Raw genomic sequence first — 23,616 nt, forward strand, 5'->3', positions numbered from 1 at the left:
CCCAGAGCATCAGTGCCTACAGGCAGGCAGGAGCTGCAGCCAGCAGGGTGAGGGATGGCAGCCGTGGGTGGGCAGCACTGGGTGCCCTGGTTCTCCGGGATTATCTGCAGCCAGGCTGGCAGGTTAATGGGATTGCTCACTGTCATCTGCAACCCAGCTAAGAACCGAGGCACAACTCACTGCTGTGCCTGGGAAGCGCGGGGATGCAGCAGCCATCAAGGGCAAGGGATGGCAGGGCACTGATCCTCAGCTGCCCAATCCTGGAATGTATGAAAACAGCAGGAAGAAAGCACTGCAGAGAGAAAAGAGGGTGGGAAAAAACCTACCAGAGAATCTAACACAGTGGAGTTTAATTCAGTTATGACCTCCTTTTATCTCATCACCATTGACACACCTCTTTTCTCATTAAGTTATCTCCTTTTCCACAGCAGATCCCAGCAAATCAACAACTAACCGGACCCAGAAGAGAAGGAGCCCACAAAAAGGAGGAACAGTTTTGTGATGCATTATCTTGCTGATCAAACTCACTCATCCTGCAGCCACATCACTGTAATGCGTTTGCAGCAACAGGAAAGATTTACATTTTGGATATATCCTCTTCTAACTTTAATTCAGGCTGGTGTTTTCATATTCACTTAAACTGCACATATATACACACAAGGTGAGAAAAAATGAAAAAAATATTGGTGGTACCAAATCACCTGTAACAAAAAGCAGCAGTGGATTTCAATACAACTTCACAGACACTGATGAACTCTTGGTGCTCAAACTCAATGTTTCCTCCAAAATAGTGGACAAGTCATGATGTGCAGCTGTAGATACTCTAGCTAGCCTCATGTCTTGGCTATAAGATCAGTTTATCTTCAAAAGGCTCTTCCTTGTGCAGGAAGGTTCTGATCTTGGCTGAACACTCACAAAACTATGTTTTTTAAATTAAATTGCAAAAAACAAGGAAGATGTGGGACACAGTGCTGTCATTCTGATGTAAAGAAGGCCTGGTGATTTCTCCTAGAAAAGCTTCTCAGCACTACGTGCTCACTTATTTCATACTGGTGAGCTCTACTGGGTCCTCAGCATTTCCTTTATGGTGGGTATTGGATGTCCATGGCTAGCTCAAACTGGATGCCATGAGGAAATCTGAAAGTATTCAAAGATATTTTTCTTTTTACCTCGGGTTGCTTCTGCCTCCTCTTCCAACTAATGTGAAGTTTCTCTGCTCTTTCTAGGGTTGCGGACAACCTCTGCTTTCTCTTCCCCTTTGAATGGTTCATAACTCCACCCTCCATTCATTATCCTTCATCACCTGGACTCTTCTGCTTCCATCCTTTCCCCAGCCTCAGCTCCATTTTGCACTCCAAGATGCAGTGTTTCACTCCATTTATCCCCCAACATTATTTTCCCCACCCTCTGGAGGACACATCAACCAGCGAGGGCATATGGAAACGAGCAGAAAACCATCTGTGCTGGGTTGAATTGGAAAGATTTACAGGGTACCAAAGGCCAGTTGCTCCTTCTACAGTCTAATTAGAAGATAACAGCAAGTCCAGCAAATTTCCTTTCCATCCAAAATCTGATCTTGTTTTTTTGCACCTTCCTTCTGCTCCTCCTTTCTCCTGAGTTTAGCAAGGCTGGCTCTGATGCCTAGGATGTGTTGTGAAAGCTTGGAAGTGAACTCTTCCAAAAGTTATTATTTCCAGAATAAAAAAAAAATGCTCTTACATTGAGTGTCCCAAGTTCAACCAAAAGCAATAAATCTGCCTCACTGCATTCAACCAGAATCAGAGCAGTTCAAACCGTACTTGGGATTTGTTGACTGACATCCAAGTCTTCAAGGCAGTAATATTTGATGTAATGTGGTCTTTAAGTGTTTAAATACTAGAGGAGTTTATCTGTATTTAGTATGGTAATATGTTTTGCAATAAAGGATATTTCCTGCAGTATCAGTTCAGTAGGATGCTCTTGTAAATTTATCTTCCAGGTTGTTAGAAAAATGACAAGTCAACAGAAGACGTACTGTAGTCCTAAGTAACAATTTGAATTCCTAATTAAAAATACCATTTTCTCACATTATATATGCTAACACAGAAGGCTTCACCTGAGTTTCTGTTCCATATATTCCATATACTTATGTAACACACAGAAATATTTTTTTTTCCATGCAGCTCTTGAATGCAACAGCAACCTTCTTCTGTAACTAAATAAATCACCCATACCCAGGGGCACCTTTGCCTGCTGGGGAGGTTTTCTGCACAGCTTTGCAGCCACCATTCCTTCCAGCTTTCCCCAGAGCACTGGTCAGCATTGAAGAATACTCTAACTACAATGATTCCAGGAAAAATAATGGACCCTTGGGAATCAAAGCCAGATGGTATAGCTTAAAATTGAACTAAGGCTTCACTAAATGGTGTTAGAAAGACTATAATGCTAGAGCCAGCTTCAGAGGGCAGAAAGAAACATCCCCTTTGCCATCCTTCATTGAGCCATGCTCAGAGCTTACTGAGGCAGCTACCAATTCTGCTGCTGTAATTCAGATTTCTGCACACAGAAAGGACACTACATTTGAGACCCTTGCAAGTAACCAGCTGAATACAGGAAAAGGGAATAAGTACTAATTAATTCAGTGCATTCCAAGTAAATGGACTACAGACAGAAATTACTATCTGAACTGGACTAATTAACTAAGATAGTAATTTATAGATCCCAGAACACTGCAACCATTCAAGATTTCTATAATTTCTCTGTAGGTGTATTTTTCTCTTTATCAAGATGGAGTTATAAGAATCTACATGAGAAACAGAAGCAGCGCTCCTTTTCCGGGGAATAAAGGAGAATCATGTTTCTTCTTTGGAAAAACTGGACAGAGTAGTTTATTTAAGATTTTACTATAAACTGTATTCTCAACCTGTACTAAAAATATTCCATGAAAAGTAAAAATTTTGTTTAGTACATTTTGATTAGATCTTTTTTTAGAATTCCTTCTTACCTAGAACTTAAGTTATAAGTTCTTTGATACTGGATGTACAAATTGATTCACATACTACACACAATTCCAAAATAGCTTTACAGTCCACCAATGAATAAGAGAACTATGTTTCTGAAATGTTAGTCCTTTGTATACATTCATAACATCACTGCATTTCATTATTTATGCTATTCTCCATTTATATGTATGCAACATTCAACATACAAGCTTGAATTGAGATGATGCAAACTTATGGTCAGTAGTTTAATACTCAAAATTAAAATCAGGTATCCCATATAAGTCAGACAAAAAAAGCAAAAAGGAGTCACCATTCAAATAGTGTATTACCAATGTTCAGTAAGGTGAATATATGCTATATATACTCTATAATGTAATCCATGTTTTAAGTAGTTGGTAAAAGGGAATAAGGAAACGACATCTCAAGAAAAGCACTCTCTTGCTTCAGCAAAAGAAAGCTATAATTTTCAGGGGACAAGTATCTAAGAATAGATTAAGAGCTTGGTACATGAACAGACATTTGGTATCACAAAACAGGTACTGTGCTAGCATAGTGAAAGCAAACAAAAGCAGCTCTTCCAATCCAGGATAGCAAGCTCCAAACTGACATTGGAGAATTTAGGATGCTGTGGGGTATGGAAAGAGTACAAACAGGAAAACTGTTTGAGAAAAGAAGATGAAAAGGATTAAAAAGGCAAGAAACCAACAACTGGAATGCAACTGTAACATACAATAAAACAACAAGGCACAGCATCACCAAATAACAACAATAGAATTTACTCTGCTTCTCAAAGAAGAGGGCAAAACCAAACCTACTAAATCTTAAGCATAACTCAGGGGGGAAAAATATATTAACAACAGAAGCTTCTGGAAAAAAAAATTCACTCCCACTAAGGCTTAAAAGAGTAACTAGAAGGGGATGGTAGGTTGTAGTGTTTTTCTTCTTTCTTTCTTTTTTTGCAAGAGGGGGCAGGGTGAAGAGTACAGGAAAAGAATTTCAGAAAACAATACATTTGGGAAGAATTAAAACAATTTTTCCCCAGTTTGCTGGCAGCTCATAGAGAGACCCCATCTATCTGAGATTGTTTGGCTGTCTGCCTGGAAGGAACTTGTCAACTTGTCTTCTTGCTTAAGGCAAGGAGACTTCAAACAAAGCGGTTACTATTTTCATTTTTTTTAATAGAAGAAAAAAAAAGGCCAAAATCTTTTTCCTGGGTAAAGACTAATTTCCCTCTTGGAAAATGTAATTCTTTTAAGAACACTTTCCTTGGCTCTACAGTTAATCCACCTTAAAAGATGTGCTGCTGTCTTCAGTTTTAAGCATTATGACTTTTTAAAAAGGAATTTTATTCTTAGCTGATGGTAGACATCTGTATATGCAGAATAAAACAACACTAGCAACAAAGCCAAGTAGCTTCACCTGTGACAGAGAGTGTCCATGTAACCCTCCACTACATCATGAAGAAATGTCAAGTTACACTTAAACACCAGGCCATGCCTGAGGGCCACACTCCCAACAAAAACACATTTCTGGGTTGAGACCAATTGGTATTTTCAACGGTAAACTACAAAGTAAGTCTGTGGGAATGCAAAAACCAAGTTTTGCCACTCAGTTTGAAAGCATCAAAACAAACACTATTTTCTAAGCATTTCATTGCTAGAAGAAAGCAAGCAGCAGGGACACTATGGCTCTGTTTAAGCCTACAAGGTCACACAGAAAGAAAGTCTAAAGGAGTGGGAGTGAAAGTTTACCCCAGATAAATTGGCTAACCCCATTCATTTGATGGTTTCATGAGCACTTGGTCCCAGGCTAAAAGAGGAGGTAGGGCATAAGCGTTCCTTTTTTGGCAGAGCTGATGCTTACTGTGGCTTAAATGAAACTGCAGTGTTGATCATCAATAATCACTGCTTATCTCTGTGATCAACACCAAAACATTTTTTTTTCTTTATCACTGTACAGCACAAAGACCTCAGAAATATTTTATAGCTACACAGCATTTGAATTATTGGTTTAGGAATGAATTTTCTTAGCAGACAACTAAAACCATGCATTTAGTAACAGGACAGACAATGTTAAAATAACATCTCTGAGAGATAAGAAACTGCTACAATAATTATCAGCATAAGAATCTCTAAGAAATGATTCTGCAAACCATTCAAGTAACCTTTTGAGGTGAATGATTTTAGCTGAAAGTGCTTTATTTGTATCTTAAAATTTGCAGGATATAGAACAAAGATTAGATAAACATGCTGGACATATCAAACTGCCACAAGTACTTTTCCCTGGATGAACTACAAAAATGTGATAAAACCAGTGCAAGCAAGGGCATTTCATATATTAAACGGAACTCCCTCTTGACTTAAACTCTTCTTCTCCCAACACTACATCTTATTTATGGCTCTCCAAACAGTAATCACATTTTATTTACAGAAACCAGTCCTAAGTACTGTGCCCTCAATTTGGGTTAGGTATCTACTTCTATTAGCTGATGACTGGAGACTTATTTGCATATTACTTATCTTCTTTTTTAAACGTTGGAGGATTTAAGTCCTAAAAAATTTCAAAGTATATTACATTTTAAAAGAGCTAGGGGGTCAAGTAATTCCATGGGTTTATTACTAAGACAATTTCTAGCAATGAATGAAGTTTCTCTTAATTCTGCTTCTGAAATTATTATTCTTTTCTCCCTTTACAGAAATTAAGGCAGTAGTTCTGAGGTCACCTAGCTCCTCGGTAAAAACCACTGTAATTTCAATGAACCTACTGGTATCAAGTGAAACAACATGTCAAACATAGTAAATAAATTTAATATTAGGCCTATAGGACTTATCTTATTTGTATCTAGTGACCGGAGCATATTTAAGCCAGACTTGCCAGACATTGTACAAGATGAATTGTAAAGTATCAGCGTCAAAGAGTCTCCAAGGGCATGACCAGGGAAGTCTGTTCCAGGGGAACACAAGACCATGGGACACTGGTGACAGTAAACCAGAAGGAGGCAATAGGGGACAGCCTATATGGTGCAGGTCACCTTCTGCACAGCTTAGTCACAGCCTACAAAAGGAGAAGTTTCCAACTCCTGTGACCTCTCAACTAGAATCATCTCCTCCATTTCCTCATCCTGAAACCAAGGGCATCAAGGGCAGCTCTCTTTCCCTTCCCCACCAACTTCCCTCCCCCCCCATTAATACATGTGGAGCATTTTTTCCCTTTTCTAATTTAAGTTATTCTGAATATATATTGCTCCACCAATTTTTCATGTACTGGGACAACTGAACACCTGGACAAGAACTGAATGTATAGTTGCCTCTCATGCCCTCATGCCAAAAAGGAAAAAAATCAGTAGATGCTGTCATAATGTCCTAGCCATAGGAATGAACAAAGGCATTATAAATTATTCTTAAATGCAATGGGAACAAGTTCGATCTTCCATCAAAAACAAGTACCACCTGAACAGAGAGTGGAAAAAAAAAACTCTTCAAAAAACACACAGTACAGTGCAGTGCAAGAAAATTTCATATAATAGAGTTTTAAAATCCAGATATCCTGTGCTACTGTAACAAACTGAATGCGGGGGGGGGGGGGGGGGGGGGACCAACAAGTCATATGATACTTCTAATTTTATTTAAGTTTTGGTAACACACAAGCCAAAGAATTTAAGAGAAGCCTGTCCTCCAATGTACTAGACAAAAGCAAATAAACAAGACAGATGATAAACATGTGGAAGTTGTCAAGAAAGCATCAAGTTAGGGTCAAATTACTCTGTAGATATCTGAGATGTCCATAAAGCCTCTGTGCTGGTGGTATCAATGCACAAAACCAAAGAAAATGAAAGCCTTCATCTCTAAAACATACAGGAACTAGTGTAAGTATCTACAAGGATATTGCAAGGTTATACAGGGAGAAAATCAGAAGCCCCAAAACCCAAACAGAACATAATCTAGTGACAAATTACTATTAAAAGACAATTTTTAAAAGCAATCTTTCTAGGAAAAAGGAGGGCTAAGAAGAACCTCCATACTTTAACAAATATGAGTAGAAATATAGGGACAAAGGATGAGGAAAAGGTTGAGGTACTTGGTGCCTTCTTTGCCATGGTCTGGTCATAAAAAACCAGTTGTTCTCCGGGTACCTTGCCCCTGAGCTAGAAGACTGGAACAGGGAGCAGAGTAAAGCCCCTAAAGCCCCCATAACACAAGGAGAAATTCTCAGTGACTTGCTGCATCACTTAGACACATACAAGCCTATGGAGACAGATGGATTCACACAAAAGTACTGAAGGAACTGGCAGAAGTGCTCAGCAATTCACTTTCCATCGTTTATCAGCAGTCCTGGATGACCAGGGAGGTCACAGTTGACCAGAGGTGAGTAAATTTGATGCACAGCTACAAGAAGCTGGAAGGAGGATCTGCAGAGCTACAAGACTGACTTAGGGGCTGGGGAAGGATATGGAGCAGATCACCTAGAGTGCTACCATGCAGCACACACAGGACAACCAGGAGATCAGGCCCAGCCAGCCTGAGTTCATGAAAGCCACATGCTGCTTGACTGGCCTGATCTCCTGTTCATGACAGTGTGACCCACTTAGTGGATGAATGGAACGCTGCAGATGTTGTCCACTTACACTTTGGAAAAGCCTCTGACACCCATTACCACGATATTCTCCTGGAGATACTGGCTGCTCACAGCTTGATAGGTGCAGTGTTCACTGGGTAAAAACCCAAAAATTGTCCAGACAGCCAGGCCCAGGTAGAGGTGGTGAATGGAGTTACATCCAGCTGGCAGCTGGCCACCAGTGGTTCCCCAGGGCTCACTGCTGGGGCCAGTACTGTTCAGTATCTTTATCGATGATGGGGATGAGGGGGTTAAGTGCACCTCAGTTGGGCAGGAATCCTGATCTACTGGAGGGCAGGAAGGTAATACAGAGGATCAGTGAGCCAAGGCCAATTGTAGGACCTTACTGCTCTCTACAACTACCTGAAAGCAGGTTGTAATGAGGTGGGGGTTGGTCCTTTCTTCCAGAAACAAGTGATAGGACAAAGAAAAATGGCATCACCATCCATAGGGAAGGTTTAGATTGGGTATTAGGAACAATTTCTTCAGCAAACAGGTCGGCAAGCATTGAAACAGGCTGCCCAGGAAATTGTTGGAGTCACCATCTCAGGAGGTATTTAAAGGACATGCAGATGTAGTGCTTAGGACGTGGTTTAGTGGTAAACTTGGCAGTGCTGAATTAATGGATTGGCTTTATGGTTTTAGAGGTCTTTTTCCAACTTAAATAATTCCATGCATTTAGATAGGCCAGGCAGCCGAGATCAGAATCAGGCACATGATTACCCCTACGAAGCAAATGTCATGCAACTATACTTAACTTCCAGCATCATCTCAATCTAGTTTAATAACCAGAAAATAGGCTTTTGACAACAACAGTATTTCAAAATGACAGTGTAATTAAATTTAAGTCAAAGCTATGCAATGATGGACTGTATGTTTATGTGTAACCAGCAAATTATATGCTTTTAAGCATGTCAAAATTTTCAAAAGAATTAACCACTGCAGTAATTCAGTTGAGGAAATGGTAGCAGGAAAAAGACTCCCCCAGGTCATTTTTCAACCAGCTGATATGATGTGATACATACCGTTTGCCTCATACAGTGTTTCCAATTCTTACTTCCCTAAAATGTTATGCATTTTAATACCATTCAAGGACAAACCAACAGTCATGCTTCACTCACTTCTGAGAAGCAAGGGAAGGGACTGTGGGACTGGGATGAATAATGAGACAGGAAGTCAGTTTGTCATCCTATGTAACTAGTTCAGACTCAGTTAAAGCTGATCAGACATTATCATCAGGTTCGCATGAGCAATGACAACAGACAATTAGTGCCCAGTCTACTGTGGTTCCTAACTGGTGGGGAAAGGGAAAAACTGCAGAAACAGCCTTGATTCCATAGAGAGTAAAGAGAACTTCCACAGAACAGGGCAGATCTCAAAAGTTGTGTGATCTCCATTCAAGAGGAACTGATGGCGTGACAGTCAATCTGTAACAAACATTTGGTATTTCAAGGTGGCACCTTTGGAAAGCATTTGGCTGCTATGCTCTGCATCCCTGTTTATGCACCCTGCCTGTGCTCATCACATACCAAGGAATTCTCATGCTGATGTCTATAACAGGAGTATATAGGAGAGCCATCTATTAACTCCCATTTGGTGGAAAAGTGAGGAATATTCTCTTTCCTCTTTATTATTTTCTCAATTGGCAGAACATTTACTTCAATACATAAATTTCTAAGCCATCTTTTAATAAAAGAAAAGTCTGTGCTTGTAGAATATACTTTCTTGAAACTGAATAGAGAAAGCTTTAATAACTCAAGTTTAAATACACTAAAGCTAATCAATTCATCCTGCATTCAAGTTTCCATTATACTTCTAAGAAATTACAAAACAGGTCTGTAAAATATAATTAACGAGAGACTGCTACATACAGCATGTAAAATCAAGACTACAGCTTTTAGTTCATTTGTTTTGCAGATTCATTAGAATTTTTTTCATTTCAATGTCTTGAACTGTGTAGCTAAATTTATATGTGAAAGAAACAACAAATTAAATGAAATTAGTCCTTATTTAAGCTGTATTTGAAACTGTCTAAAAATGATGCTCTTAGTTCCACAATTTCCAAATTAGATTAAAAAAATTATGTTAGCGGTTCAGAAAACAGACAAATTAATGCAATTTTTTTAAAAACGTTGTACTTCTGCAAGCTTGTATACTGAAATTTAACTGGCTGGGAAATCTAGGAAGCATTCAGAACATCTGCCTCTTTGTCCCAGTCTATCCCTGCAAAATAGAGACACAAAAAGAACAGTGAACTGAATTCCCAACCTGGACAAACCTGGGCAGGTGTACTGACTGCAGGGCATCCCTGGCGGAGGAAAGGGCTTGTGCTCACCGAGCAGGCATCCCCAGCCTGGGCACCATGCCATTTGGATGCAGGTAGGTGCCAGGGTGAGAGAGCAGTGTGCACTGTCCCTGAGACAGCCCTGGCACGGTCCTGCCTCTCCTGGCACGCCTCCTCACAGAGCCTGCAGCGCTGCGGTCACTGACCAGGGGCTCACAGACAGCCACTCTCTCGTGTTGCTGCCCATCCCACTGCTTGCTTCCTATTGGTGTCTCTCCTCAGACTGCCACGAAAAAGCAGTAAGGGAACTACCTCTGCACTAACATGAGCACTAGCACTGGATGTAACTGCAGTTCTTCTATGAGAGGTAAAAAGGAAATTTTCTTTACCTCCTCATACATACATGAGCTGTAAGTACAGACTAATGGCACACACACTGTCAGTGGTAGTAAGAAACGTCAGCGTGAATGCTGTGCCAAGAATTAGAGGATAATAATGGGAAGTATTGCAACACTCAGTGTTCTCAAATTACAGTCAGAGGCGCATGTGCTGCCACTAATGCCAACTGATTTTCCAAGTCCTACAATAGTGATCAAGAAATAATCACAGAGCAGCCAATGCTCTCTCCTGAAAGAGTTTGTGTCCTATTTAAGGATGAAAATGCTCCAGAGTGGCTACAACTTATGGCTACAACTAGAAGAAACAAAAAAGTTCAAAATATGTTTTTTAACAGTACCATTGAGAAGAGGCTGTCCTCCATGTACACTCCTTGAGACTACTGCACTGTGAACATCTTCAGGAAATCCAGTCTTGCATGACAAATCTTCACAGGTTGCTTTTATCGGTGCCTGAAACACAAGACAAAATGTATGTAATACTTGCAACCCACATTCACCAGAGAAACATTCCAGTTGGCACATACTACACTTTGCTGCTGTCTTGTACAAGCAGAATCTTTGTTTCTGAACGACTGCAATTAGGACTGCGAGGGCAAAGGGTTAATCTTTCTGATAACTGGAATGGAAGGAACAAATCCCACTTGTCTGGTAAGATCTAAATAATACACCATCTTGATTCTTCTGACAACTGAACATTTCCACTAAACCAGACATCTAGACTGAAGGGGAATCATAAAGGGAACAAAAACATTCCTTCCTCTGGAAATAAATGTTGCACAAAACACATCTCGACTTTTTCACAGCCAGATTGTTTGAAAGGGATCACTTCAACCACTGGTGTAAAATGCTTTATATAGAATATTTCTATGTGAGGCTGCATCAGAACAAGTAAACTCAGACAAAATGTTACATTTGCAATAACTTAACAGAACTTACATTTGTGTTAGCGTTCAAACAGCTATCATATGAAGCCAAATGTCTCCAATGCAACTCCTATTTCAAAGGGACATTAACTTAAAAGGACAGCAGCTCATTAAATTTGCACAATGGAAGAGCTGAGCCACTGAAAGTGTTTGTTCTCTCACTTATTAAAAAAGTTTACCCTCAAATCACATTCTTAAAAGAGCTTCATAAATGCCTTTCCATTAAGAAATATAATACAGCATTTGGAAATGTGTTTGTACTGTAGTCTTCCATGTTCATAAAACAGTTCTGGTAGCAAAGCTATTTTCCAGGACAGCTTGTTGCCTATTTGGAAAAAAAAAACAAAACCAAAACCAAAAATTTTCTGCGGCAAAGAACTAAGATTTCTTTTCAGTGGATTGGTTTTGTCTCATTTTAGTACTGCACAAGACAATGGCCCACCTTCCATGTGGCTACATGACGGTACATTGGCAAACCCCTTTCATACTACACAGCAGAGAGGTCAGCTCCCATTGCAGCCTGGGCTGAGATATAGCCAAGAAATCATGACAGCTCCCACACAATCTGAAACACCTCTAAATGCCAAACAAAGGCCTATCCACATGCATGCCCAGATGTAGTATATGGTCTTGGACAGCACAAGCAACTGTGTGATTATATCATACTTAAATCTGATCAAGAGTTAAATTAGATTGTCCTGTTTGCTTTCCAGATGGGCTTCCATCAAGCAGACTGACTCAAGGCCACGTAAGCATCCCCGCATCTTGCAAAGAAAGGCCTACAGGAAAAAATAAAAAAGGGAGGGAGAAAGAGGAGATGATAGTGTTACACCCATTCACCCTAGCAACCTCAGGGAAAGAGAGCATTAAAGCAGAGGTGGGACAGGAGCACCTTAAATGACAGGGGTTTACTCAGGGGAAAGGGACTTGGTGGAAGCGTAATCTCTCCACTGACAAAAATGGCCAAACTCAGCATGTCAAGCCCTGTTAGAAGAGTTTTATCACTAATACAAGGAGGCATCTGTAACTCATTGCATTGCATTTACACCAAGAGCATCCTAACTGTGCAGCTCAACACTCATACTTGCAAAACCAAAAAGAATTTAAAATTTACTAACTCGCAAGTTAATGCACTATCCAGGTATGCCCTCAGTAAGAGAACTTGTAATTATCAAGTTTCAGATTAACTTAAACTGCTGTGATTTAAGATCTACGTGGGTATCTCACCTGTGTATAACTGCTTAAGTAGTTTATTATGTTTATAAGGAGACCCTAAAGAGAAAGCAAATAAAGCAACAGTTTAGCTGCCACGGAACCATGTTCCCTACAAAACTAGAACCAAGATCTGTAGTCATGTGCCAACAGTTTATTTATACATTGAGTTTTTAAGGTAAGAAGATGGCAAATCAGAAATAACCAAAATTTTAACTAGCCAGTTTCCTCAGCTTTAGAACTCAAATTGCAGGTTTGATAAGGTTTCCATAATTTGAAAGAAAAATAGTAAGACTCATTTAAACTACTGCAGAAAAGGTGACTTCTAAGTAATGTGGTGGAAAAGGAAACAAAAGTCTTCCATGGTATCTTTGAAACCAAAAACTACTGGCTGGGCAGCAGAGGAGATAGCAGGATTTTTAACAAGACTGCACTGATGTGTTTGGGAATCTTTCAGCCTTTCCCGTAATCTATATGTACTAAACAGCTCTTATAAACTGAAACAATGCCCACTGAAACAAAGGCTGGGCAACATGAATAGAGAGCCTTCTTTATTCTTTCATTTGCGGCCATCAATTTTATCCAGAAACAAAAGACTGTACTCTGCTCTCCAAAAACAGCCCTTTATAAAGATTGTTTCAGAACAAAAACACAAGGGAAGAAGAATTCGAATTTTCAGCAATTCTTAATCGCCCTGTGTTAAGCATTCTGAATTAAGTAGAAGTTGCAACTTCAGACACGCTGGGTCACATTAAGTTCAGCCTAAGAGTACTGCAAGACTTAAACCTAAGAAAAGAAGGATGCTGAAATATTTTTATCCCCTTATCTGGGGCAAAAGGTGAAAGCTAGTGAAGATTATGGGACACATTATTATAATTTACAGGATTTTGTGTGATTAGTACAATTCCCAAGACACTTTCAAATTTAAGATAGTATTACTTGTACATTCATCTGCAAAAGGACACTCCTTTAAAAAACGACATCTTTTTAAGACAGAAAGCAATTACCTTAGCTTGTACCCACATAAAACCTGCTCAGTGGAGTCACAGAGTTTTAAACAAGCTCAGCACTTGGAAAATTCTCCTCTCAAATACTACCAGACTTTGCGACAGCAAACTAAAATTACTTCTAAAAAACTATTCTGCTTTCCTCATCCTTTATGACTTGTTTAGCCATTTTTAACAGCTAAATGAGTGATAAGCATTACCATCTCCAGATGCTAGAGAGATAGTCACACATGGTATCAAATCATGCATATAAACTCAGCACTGTAGATCTCAAATATAAATGCAACAGGAAAACGGCAATTATGAAGCAACATGATGTAAATTAGAAGTCTTCTGTCAAAACTGTTATTCAATCAATTAAAAGAATCCACCATTTTGATATAGTTAGGCAGTTAAGCCTGCAGTTTTGACATCCTGCTCCTCTGTTACTTTCATCTCTAGATATGAAAACTGTGGTTTAATTCCAAAGCTGTATTCTAGCTAGATTAAAAAAAGAAAAAAAAAAAAAAAACAACCCACCAAAAAAAACCTGAAACCAAAAATACTATTAACAACCTGTTTACAATCTCAAGTGTATAATTCTAAGGGATTTGCATTTACATCTTTTTCTTAATACCACCAGTAAAAGTCTTCCAACAAAACAGGCCTCAGAGTTTTGAAAAGTTTCTAACTGAAACAAGTATTGAGCCAGGCAGAATTTCTTCACTAGTACTGACAGATCTGGACTCATAACCAATTTCCATTGTTTTTAAAAAGTAGACACATTTAAAATTCCAAATATCTGGAAATATCCATTTAAAGAAACATGTATTTCAAAATGTAATCTCATCACCTCCTCTGCAAATGCCATACACCACTGGAGTTCAGTAGTAGCTATCAATCTGAAATACCCAAGTCTCTTCTACTTTGCATCTACATGTACTACTACTACAACACAAGATTTCTTAATAACAATTTTAACAAAATGCAAGAATGTACATGTACTACTACATGTACTACTACTACAACACAAGATTTCTTAATAACAATTTTAACAAAATGCAAGAATGCAAGGCAAGTTGTTTTTGGAAGACTGCTTTCTTTTATATTGTAAACTTAGTCCCATAAGAAAAGAAGCCTAGGTAGTAAAATGAGAAACCAAGGGGGGTATGTATCAAAGAAAATATCATACTGCACAGTATAACTGAACACAGTACAGTTACCAATTGCCAAGTCTAGCCAATTCACAGGACATTATTGTGTGAAGTTCAAAACAATGTCTGACATAATTATATGTATGATGAAGCAAGAACGGGGTATTTGAGCTCTTCCTCCTTAATAACCAATATTCATTTACAACTACCACAGTAATATTCAACTTAAGCACAGATCACAGAAACATTTGTGACTGTGTTTAAAGACTGGGTGTTTCTTTATTACTTTAAAAGCCAGGATGATACCCAATACTCACTTGCAACTTAGGTTTTAGAGAACTCTAAAAACTAGAGATTGTTCTGTCCGTTTTTAGTTTTGTGTACAGACATTATCTGACACAAAGGGATATGCTGTATGAGGTGGTATTATTTAGTAACTGGTTTCTATTTACTGTCATAAGGCATAAGAAAGATGTCCTGGATGGTAGAAACATATCCGAAAAGGTACAAGAATTCAAAATGTTCAGCAACTCTCTTAAATCCCCAACTTGCTGCAAACAAAGCTGCCAACAGTTTATACTCTCACAGTACTCAGTACTTCAGCAAAAGTAGTCAAGTACAATTTGTTTTCAACCATAGAGTGCAACTAGAGAGAAAGAAAAGTGCCTTTCATTCAAATTGTTCTGGAAGCCAAAAGCTTCCAAAGTGGGTGCCAGGCCACATCCTCCCAGAGGTCACTCAGTTACAGCAGAAAGGGCTTTCGTTACACCATCTTCACTTCTAATCAGCGCTCTACTTTGTGAACCACAAGATTTTAGATCAGAAAATCCAATTTCTTAAACCAACACTTAGAGCTCTAAAGCACCTTCCTAATTAAAAGGATCTACAACTTTTATGCTACTATCTGGTTTAAAGTAACTTGCCTTAAACCACCAAAGGGTCATAGAACCATACAACGCCTTGAGTTGGAAGGGGCTGTGTAAGTCATCTATTTCCACCTTTCCTGCCCATGGGCAGGGACACCTTCCACTAAACCAGTGGGACTTGCTCAAAGCCACATCCAACCTGGCCTTGAACACTTCCAGGGATGGGGCATCTACAGCTTCTCTGGGCAAGTGGTTCCACTGCCTTACCACCCTCCCTGTGAAGAGTAACTGATCTCAACCTACTGTTTTTCAGTTTGCAGCCATTCCTACTTATCCTATCTCTACATGCCCATGTAAAAAGTCTCTCTCTCTGGTCATGTCCAGCCTCTCATCCACCAGTACCACCAAGCCCTGCTCTGCATCTGTTCATCCCCCAGTTTTACAAACCATGTTCACAGCCTATCCTGTTAACCCCTAATGAGAGACAATATTCATTTGCTCTACTAAAAATTAAGACAATTATTTAGTATACCCCACATAGCTCAAACCCATGATCCAAGTTTGGATTTTTGCCCTCCCTCAACTAGGAGAACATGGGAGTGGCTGCATCTTCCAAAACACATGGTTCCTCAGGTAAGCCACAGCTCAGAGAAGGATATCTTAAAACATCTGTATGTCTGAGTTTTAATAATTGTTTTAATAATAACTTAAAAAAAATTGATCCTGTAGTTGACCACAGGACCACATATTCTAATTTCGCTACAAGAAATGACATCTCTCTGATTTGGTAATAGCCATTGTATTGCTCACACTGAACATCTCAGCCCATAAAACTGCTGCTATTCCATGCAGGAGGATGCTGCATTTTTCTGACCTTTGGGGGAGGCCTTGAAAGGCCTCTTTGAGGGGATCACAAAATTTAACTATGTCTTCAGTTGCTGGGTGATAATTATATGCTAATTATAAGGAATGGGAGAGTCCCTAGAGGAGTCTTGGTAATAATATATTTTTAAATATGTCAAGGAGTGCCTAGAGGAGAGGATAAACACACTTTTTGGAAACATGGTATTTAATTAAATATACGAATACTGACTAAAACCAAATACTTTAAGTGAAATGCTGAAAAGATTTGGCAGCGAATCACCTCCCATCTTGGAAGCTGCTGATACTGTATCTGTTTTCATAAGTCATATAAAAATAGAAAGCCTAATTTCCCTTCTTTATTCAGACAGAGTTCCCATGATCTTTCAGCAAGAAGCGCAGGATCAAATCAAATGATGAATCATGCACACTTGGATTATATACCTCTCAAGGTGAACAGCAACATGCTTCAACACCCAGGTGAAGAAGGTCCCTCTCAGCTCACTCACAAACTACAAATGCACTTGAGGAAAATACAGATCTTCCTTAAACTCATCTGCAATAATGTTCATGTTTCTTTCCTCTCAGGATTCACCTCACTGTATGCCACCATTGGCCAATGAGTGAGTCTCAGTCTGTGGCAGGTGAGAAGTCCTTTACCACTGCTCCTGCAAAGGAAGTCAAGAATTCTTTTTGCCTTCATTACTCTCCACCCAAGGTTTGGACAATGCTCTCAGGCACATGGTGAGACTCTTGGGGATGGCGCTGTGCACGGTCAGGAGCGGGACTCGATGATCCTTATCAGATCATCAGCTTATTCTGTAATCTGTCTCACTGAACCTTACACACAACTGGTGCTACTGGGTTAATGGAAGCACACAGGCTACTCCATAAGGCCACTATGAGTTCCTCCTACCCTTTATAACAAGAATTTAAAATAAAAAATTCCAGGGAACATTAGAGATTGCACAGCCTTTGTGAATAGACATGTGCTTTGTGTGTGTACATTGTTTGAAGTTATGCTCTCATTCTAATGTGAATGCTGGTAACTACTGAAACTATTGTAAGGTTTCTGAACTTTTTTGTTAACCTCAGAAAGCACTTACAAAACCAATGAGAAACAGAGAGTTTAACTGGTAAATGATTTTGTTAAGCAGGAAAAGCCATTCAAAAATTCCTCTTCCTTACCACATGACAAGTCCTTTACACAATACTGTCTGTATTGAGTAAAAATAACTTTACTCACAGCTTCCTCAAGCTATTTTTAAATATAAACATGTAGTTCTGTCACAACTCAACTGTCTCATGTGTTAGTGCTCAGTTATTAAAAGAAGTAATAAAATACATTACTGAAATAAAAGCATCAATGAAACCCAGTAAGATAGAACATGACAGGGTTCTTCCAATGATGTTTCTGGGAGGTCCTTCAACTTCTAGAAGCAGAAAGGAAAATAACAGGAAGTTTTTGAATTACACACTCTTGACTAGATGTAGCTCAAAAATATGATAATTTTGGGAAATATTTTAAAAGCTGGTATCAAAACTATACATGCATCTTTCCAGCACACTGAGCTGCATGCCTAGGTAGCAGTACTACCCAGGAAGAGAGAGAGCAGTAGAAGGCTCTCTAGAAAACACACATTTATTAAAAATACATAGATCAACAACATAAGAATATGTGCCCTCTGGTACATAAGCAGAGTATGTATTTCTGAGCTTGCTAGAATATCTGCCCAGATAATTTTGTTTATTAAAAAAATTCTGATTATCTCCTGTTCTGTCAATCAATGACTTAAATTCAAAAAACTCACTGAATTACACAACCTTATCTGTCCTATAATAGATGTAAAAAGGAGTTTTTTAAAAAAGTATTTTAACAAAATATATTTAAATAATATATTCAGTTTAATATCCAAGGAAATTCAGCTCTGCAATCATCTGAATTTTGAGGATGTGTCAGTGTTATTACTATCACTTAGACGAGACAGACAAGGATTGGAGAGCTCTCTCCTGCAATACCCTGCCACATTTAACTTTTCCAATGGAATCTTTGAACACAAAACAAAATCAGACCACGGAGATCTACACAGAAAAAGCCTGAGGTACTCCACGTAACTACTCTGGTCAGGGGCTTATGAATGTGTTACAAAATGCCCTCAATTCACTATATTCAGTGTACTTTGAATGGTGTTGGTGTCTGTTAATGGAGTAATTTATCAGAGATACTGTAAAACTCATGCTTATACAGATAAAAAAAAGTAAGTCTAAGACACGGGTATATTGTGAGACACAGAAGATTTACCCACAATAGGGGATCTTGCTTGCTTCTACACAAAACTACATTAATATTCCTTACCCCAATTCTGCCAGAGACTACTGCTGCTGGGGGTAATTACTAGAGGGGTAGAGCTGGCAAGAAACGCCATTGCTGGATTCTCAGCTGAGGCAGCTTAACAGGAGTGTCAATTTAGGGTAGTAGCTTTATCACCTGGATACATTCGCTAAGACCTGGAATAAGACCAAAATTGCCTGCAGAGGGTAATAACTTACGTCCTTTGTCATCATAATTCGAATTCAAACCAGTCACCTAAGCTCAAAAGCCTCCAAAAACTGCTTTATTGTTTACTTGCTTTTGCTTTAGAAACAGAAAACATCCACAAAGTGATTCAATCAACTTATATTTAAAGAAATATATTGCCTTTTTGAGCATTTTATTTCTAATTTGTATTCCAGTTTATTTTTAATAGTAGTCTCATTCCTGTAAACTCATACTGGCTTTCCCATTCCTTCATTGGATTGGAATTGTTGATTTAGTCAGAAAAACAAGATTCACTCCTTTCATCCCATCTTCTGTCAAGATTTTTTTCATGTAATACTCCCAGACTCATACAGATATGCTAACCAGCAAAACAGAGTGCACTTTTCATTCCTCTCTTTCTTGTGCAGGTTACACACTACCAAAACTCTTAAGCTGTATTTCCTGTACATAAAAACATCCACAGATCTGCCCTTAAAATCTGGTTCCAGTTGCAATTTTTCAAGTAATTCCACAGTGACAGCTTTTCTATACCAATAACAAATAACAAACTGATGAATACTCTAGAAAATAGATAGATGCTGTGTTGCAGAGAGGAAAAACTGAGTGAAAAGGTTCAACATTTCAGAAGAACCCGATACAAATAACCTCCTACAAACCAAAAGTAGTAGGTCTAACAACAGGGGAAAAAAGTTAGCAATGCACCTAGCTGGTGAAGGTTCTTGCAGTATGCATGATGGAAGAAGGGAGAAAGAAAAAAAGAGCTCTTAAAATGAAAGTGTTATACAGATACAGGTCTGTAAATCTGATTTCATACTCAAATTCCAATTTTGTTACACGCTATTAAAAATCAACCCTAACCTGATTTAATGGATACCCAAACAAGGGGGAAATTGGATTCCCCAACCATAACGTGCCAGTGACACTGAGTGATATATAAAAGCAACACGGCTAGTTCCTGTCCTTAATTCATAGCCTGTGCTTCAATTTCAAACCTGCCTTGGGTAAGGAGAAAAAAAAAAAAAAAAAGAAGATGAAATAAAAGCTTACTGCAGATTTTGTGCTTTAAAGATTTATTGAGATAGGAAGACTAAACAGAACTGAAAGCACATACAGTAAACAGCACATAAGGACTTAAAAAAAACACACGAAAAAACCAACCCAACACAACAACAGCCGGTAAGTGGCACACACAAGTTTCTGAACAGGGTGTCTGCTATCACATGCAGCCGCTCATGCTCAGCCGGACGCTCCCGTGTCGCGCCAGCCACCCTGCCGCGCGTCCTCCTAGGACTCAAGGGAAAATGCCCGGCTGCCGGGGAGCGGCGTTTCAGCACCTCGCTCGCCTGGCGCAAGTCATCAGCCCCTGAGAGTGCCTCAGAAACTGCGTGAAGCACTCAACTGCCCGGGGACCCCGTCAGGGAACAGGAGCGTCAGAGACGGAGAAGCGGAGAGGAGCCGGGAGGCCGGGCGGGGTCCTCCCGCCCCGGCGCGGCGGAGGCAGCGGGGCCGCACCATGGACAGTGGCTGCGCCTGCCGCCTCCCCCTGCCCTGCGCCAGCCGCTGCGGGAGGGCGCCCTGCCCGCCCCGGCACCCCGGCCTCGCCTCAACCCGCTCCCCCGGCCCGACAGAAATGCCCCAATCGTAAATACCATTAAGAGGCGATGATCTGCGCCATCTGTCCCTCGGACTTACCGCCCTCTCCACCCCCGGCGCCGCGCCGGATACGAGCTCAGCGAGCACAAAACGAACGGGGAACCCACTGGGTGCCCCGGCTCCGCTGCCGCTCCGCACACTCCGTGCCGCCGGAGGGGAGCCCAACCATCACCCTGCGGGCACTGCCCCTGCTGTCCCAACGGGATCCATTTTGTCGTCTCCCCGTCCTCCCCACACCCTCCCGTCGACTCCCATCTCGCCACAGACCTCCACTTTCTGCACCCCCTGGGAGCGCACCGCGGCTAGCGGTGCCTGGCGCTGCCCCGCGACCACCTGCCCGGGACCCCGTCCGTCAGCCGCCCGGAGCGCCCCGGCAAGGCCGCCGGGGGGAGGCAGCAGCGGGACTTTCATAATAATAAATTAAACACTTCAGGGCCCGAGCCCGTCCCAGTGGAAATTCCCGTTAGCGGCAGGGGGTGGGGAAGCCCAGCGCCCAGGCGGAGGCTGATTAAATTCTTCCCGGAGAAAGGATTAGCGGGCGAGGGAGCTGGGGGTAGTCGAGATGCGGGGGTTGTTCTCTGCCCCGCACTTCTCTGGCACCACAGCCCGCCCTTCATCACGCGGGACGGAGGGGGGAATGTTCGCTCCGTCCCCCACTCCGGTAGTTTGTCCCCCGCGCCCGCGGCGGGGCCGCGCTCCCGTGCTCCTGCCAGGCGCACGGGCACCAGCCAGCTCCCCCCCACGTCCCGCGGCACCTGCTCTCCCAGGAATGAGGGGGGATCAGTGCCCCCATCACCTCCCGCGTCTCAGGACCACCCTCTCCCTCTCAGCCGGCCCCGGGCAGGGGCTCCCCCCTCTCTCTCTCTCCGTCCCCGCGGCGAGGAACCCGGTGGCGGGGCTGCCCCGAGCAGGTGCCTCTGCACGAGCGGCCACGAGCCACCCCGGGGCACCCCGGCGGCGGGGCCGCTTTCCCCTACCCCTTCCCCAAGACCCCCACCACGGAGCACAGCCTGCCTGCTCTACCACCCCCCCCCCCCCTTTTCTCCCCCCGGCTCTCCCGCCTTCCCCGGGCATCGCCGCCCGCGGGGGAACAAAGAGCCGCAGCCCGGCCCGCTCCCCGCCGGCGGTGCTTACCTGCTGCAGGGCCGCCAGCAGCATCAGCGCCAGCGGCGGCAGGATCCGCGGCGGCGCTCCCGCTACCCGGCACATGGAGGCGAGGAGGGGCGGCGGCAGGGCGGCCCCCAGCAGTTCCGGAGCGCGGCTGGAGCCCGCGGAGCGGGGCAAGGGGAGCGGCGGGGAGGGTCGGGCAGCGGCAGCTGCCGGGAGCTGCGGTCGGCGTCTGCCCCCGCCTGCCGGAGCCGGCTGCCGCTCTAGCTCATGGGCAGCGATGCAGCGGAGAGAGAGAGCGCGGGGGGCGGAGGATGGGTGAAACTCAGCTCTGGGTCAGCCTGCTTGTCTCTCGGCCGAGCCCCCTCCGCGGTGCAGAGGGTGGGCAGGGAGGAGGAGGAGGATGGGCAAACAAAGGCTGGGAGATAAGAAAGAAGTAGTCGCTGCTGCTGCTGCGAGGCCGGTGCGGCGGCGGCTCCCTTCGGCTGGCAGCCTTCCCCACGCCTGGATCGTGCCCGCCTCGCTCCTCCCGCCGGTGCCCCCCAGCGAGCTTGGGCAGGCGGCTCCTCTCAGCGCCTCAGCCCAGGCACACCAGCACCGCCGCTTCGCCGGCCCCAGCCCTGCTGCATGCTCGCCCCGCACTTTCTCTCTCCCTCTTTCTTCTCCTCCCTCCACCCCTCCCCCTGCAGGCAAAGCTCTCCGCCGAAGCACAATGATAACAATACCCCAGCAGCCTCTGCCTGCCGTGCGCCTGTCTACGCGCTCGCCCGGTGCCTGCCTGCCTGTCTGCTGCTGGCAGCTCCCTCTCCGCCTCCCGTCGCTCCCTGCCGGCCGCACGGCCAATGGGAACGGCACGGCACGCTGAGCGCCGGGGAAATTCGCCGCTGTGCCTGCGAATAGTGCTGCCCCTCCTCGGTCCCCAGAGAGCGGGCGCTGGGGGCAGCGGGGCAGGCGGCAGCGCCCGTTGACCCCGCAACGCCAACAGCTACAGAGCGGTGGAACGAAATAAATTCCAACCCACACACTTGGTGTACTGCAATGGTTTGGGGGGCGAGAACTTTCTGGGGAAGGAAGGACCCGTCCCCGCCGTGCCCGGTAGGGCACAGTCGGTGCAGCGAGAAGCTGCGGGGGCGCCCAGCCCAGGAACCGTGGGACGGCCCTGCCCGGTGCTGGCGGCTCGGCAAGTTCCGCTCAGCTGTTTAGCTTTCCTCTTTTTTATTTCTTTTTTTTCCCCCTTTTTTCTTTTTTCCCCCCTTTTTTCTTTCCTTTAGCCACCTTCCGTCCCCTTCATTCCGTATTTCTTTTTCTAAACTACCTGCTGAATTTTATTAGCAAATGTTTTCCAAAGCTTGGCTGGGTCCGCAGTCCGCGGGTCCAAAAATGTCAGCGTGCGGAACGGAGCTGGGGAGTGCTGCTGAGCGAACAGTTAGAGAAGCAAGTACCAAGTGCTGGGTCATTTGCCGAGCTGGCACAGATTTTCGCTCGCCCGCAGTCGGCAAAGTTGTTTTGTGTCTATGCATCAGAGCTTTCATCCTGGGACATAGTAAGGGGAGGATTCGCGGGTATTGGCCCCTAGGCAATCTCATGAAGCGTTCATTCAAAATGGTGCATTATTTATTTTAAAGCATCTTTACACCCGAACTTGCAAGAAAAATACTCTTCCCAACATCCTCCCCCTCCTTTAGAAAATAACGCAAACCGTCATGCTCAATGTTTTGAAAGGAAACAGCCGATTTGCCTTTGTATTTTTGCCGGGGAAAGGCGGGGTAAGTACGTGCTTTTACGATGCTGATTTCATTAGCCTGGGAATTGAAAGTAGCGGTCACTCGTGAGCTGCGATGCAGCTGCGCACCCAAGGCAGGGCAGAGGCGGAGAAGGCCCCGGAGCCGCGGCGGGGATGCGCTCCCGCCCGCCCGGGCAGCCGCAGCCGCGCCGCCCGCCGCCTCCGCGGGGCAGAGCAGAGCCCGGGCACCGGCCGAGCCAGACGCCACCTGCAAGGCTGCGACACCAAACGAGACTCAGCCGAGCAGAGGCGGCC

At 43.1% G+C, this 23,616-nt stretch overlaps 1 protein-coding gene across 2 annotated transcripts in view; it reads right to left on the bottom strand.

Moving 5' to 3' along the window:
• Positions 1-21,739, bottom strand: part of CDH2 (cadherin 2) — a 114,292-nt gene extending 92,553 nt beyond the window's left edge. Inside the window, exons 1-2 of one of the 2 annotated variants that reach the window (XM_054643476.2) lie at positions 21,606-21,739; positions 10,616-10,727 (exon numbers count right to left, since the gene is read on the bottom strand). In XM_054643476.2, the coding sequence (XP_054499451.1) occupies positions 10,616-10,727; positions 21,606-21,680 (187 nt within the window). In that variant the 5' untranslated portion in view covers positions 21,681-21,739. Of the gene's footprint in view, positions 1-10,615; positions 10,728-20,738; positions 20,898-21,605 lie in introns of those variants that run through there. The other variant, XM_077185108.1, reaches the window with a different exon arrangement.
• Positions 21,740-23,616: the final 1,877 nt, after the last annotated feature.

This window comes from Agelaius phoeniceus, chromosome 1 (assembly GCF_051311805.1).
Source record: "Agelaius phoeniceus isolate bAgePho1 chromosome 1, bAgePho1.hap1, whole genome shotgun sequence".
Classification (NCBI taxonomy): Eukaryota; Metazoa; Chordata; class Aves; order Passeriformes; family Icteridae; genus Agelaius; species Agelaius phoeniceus.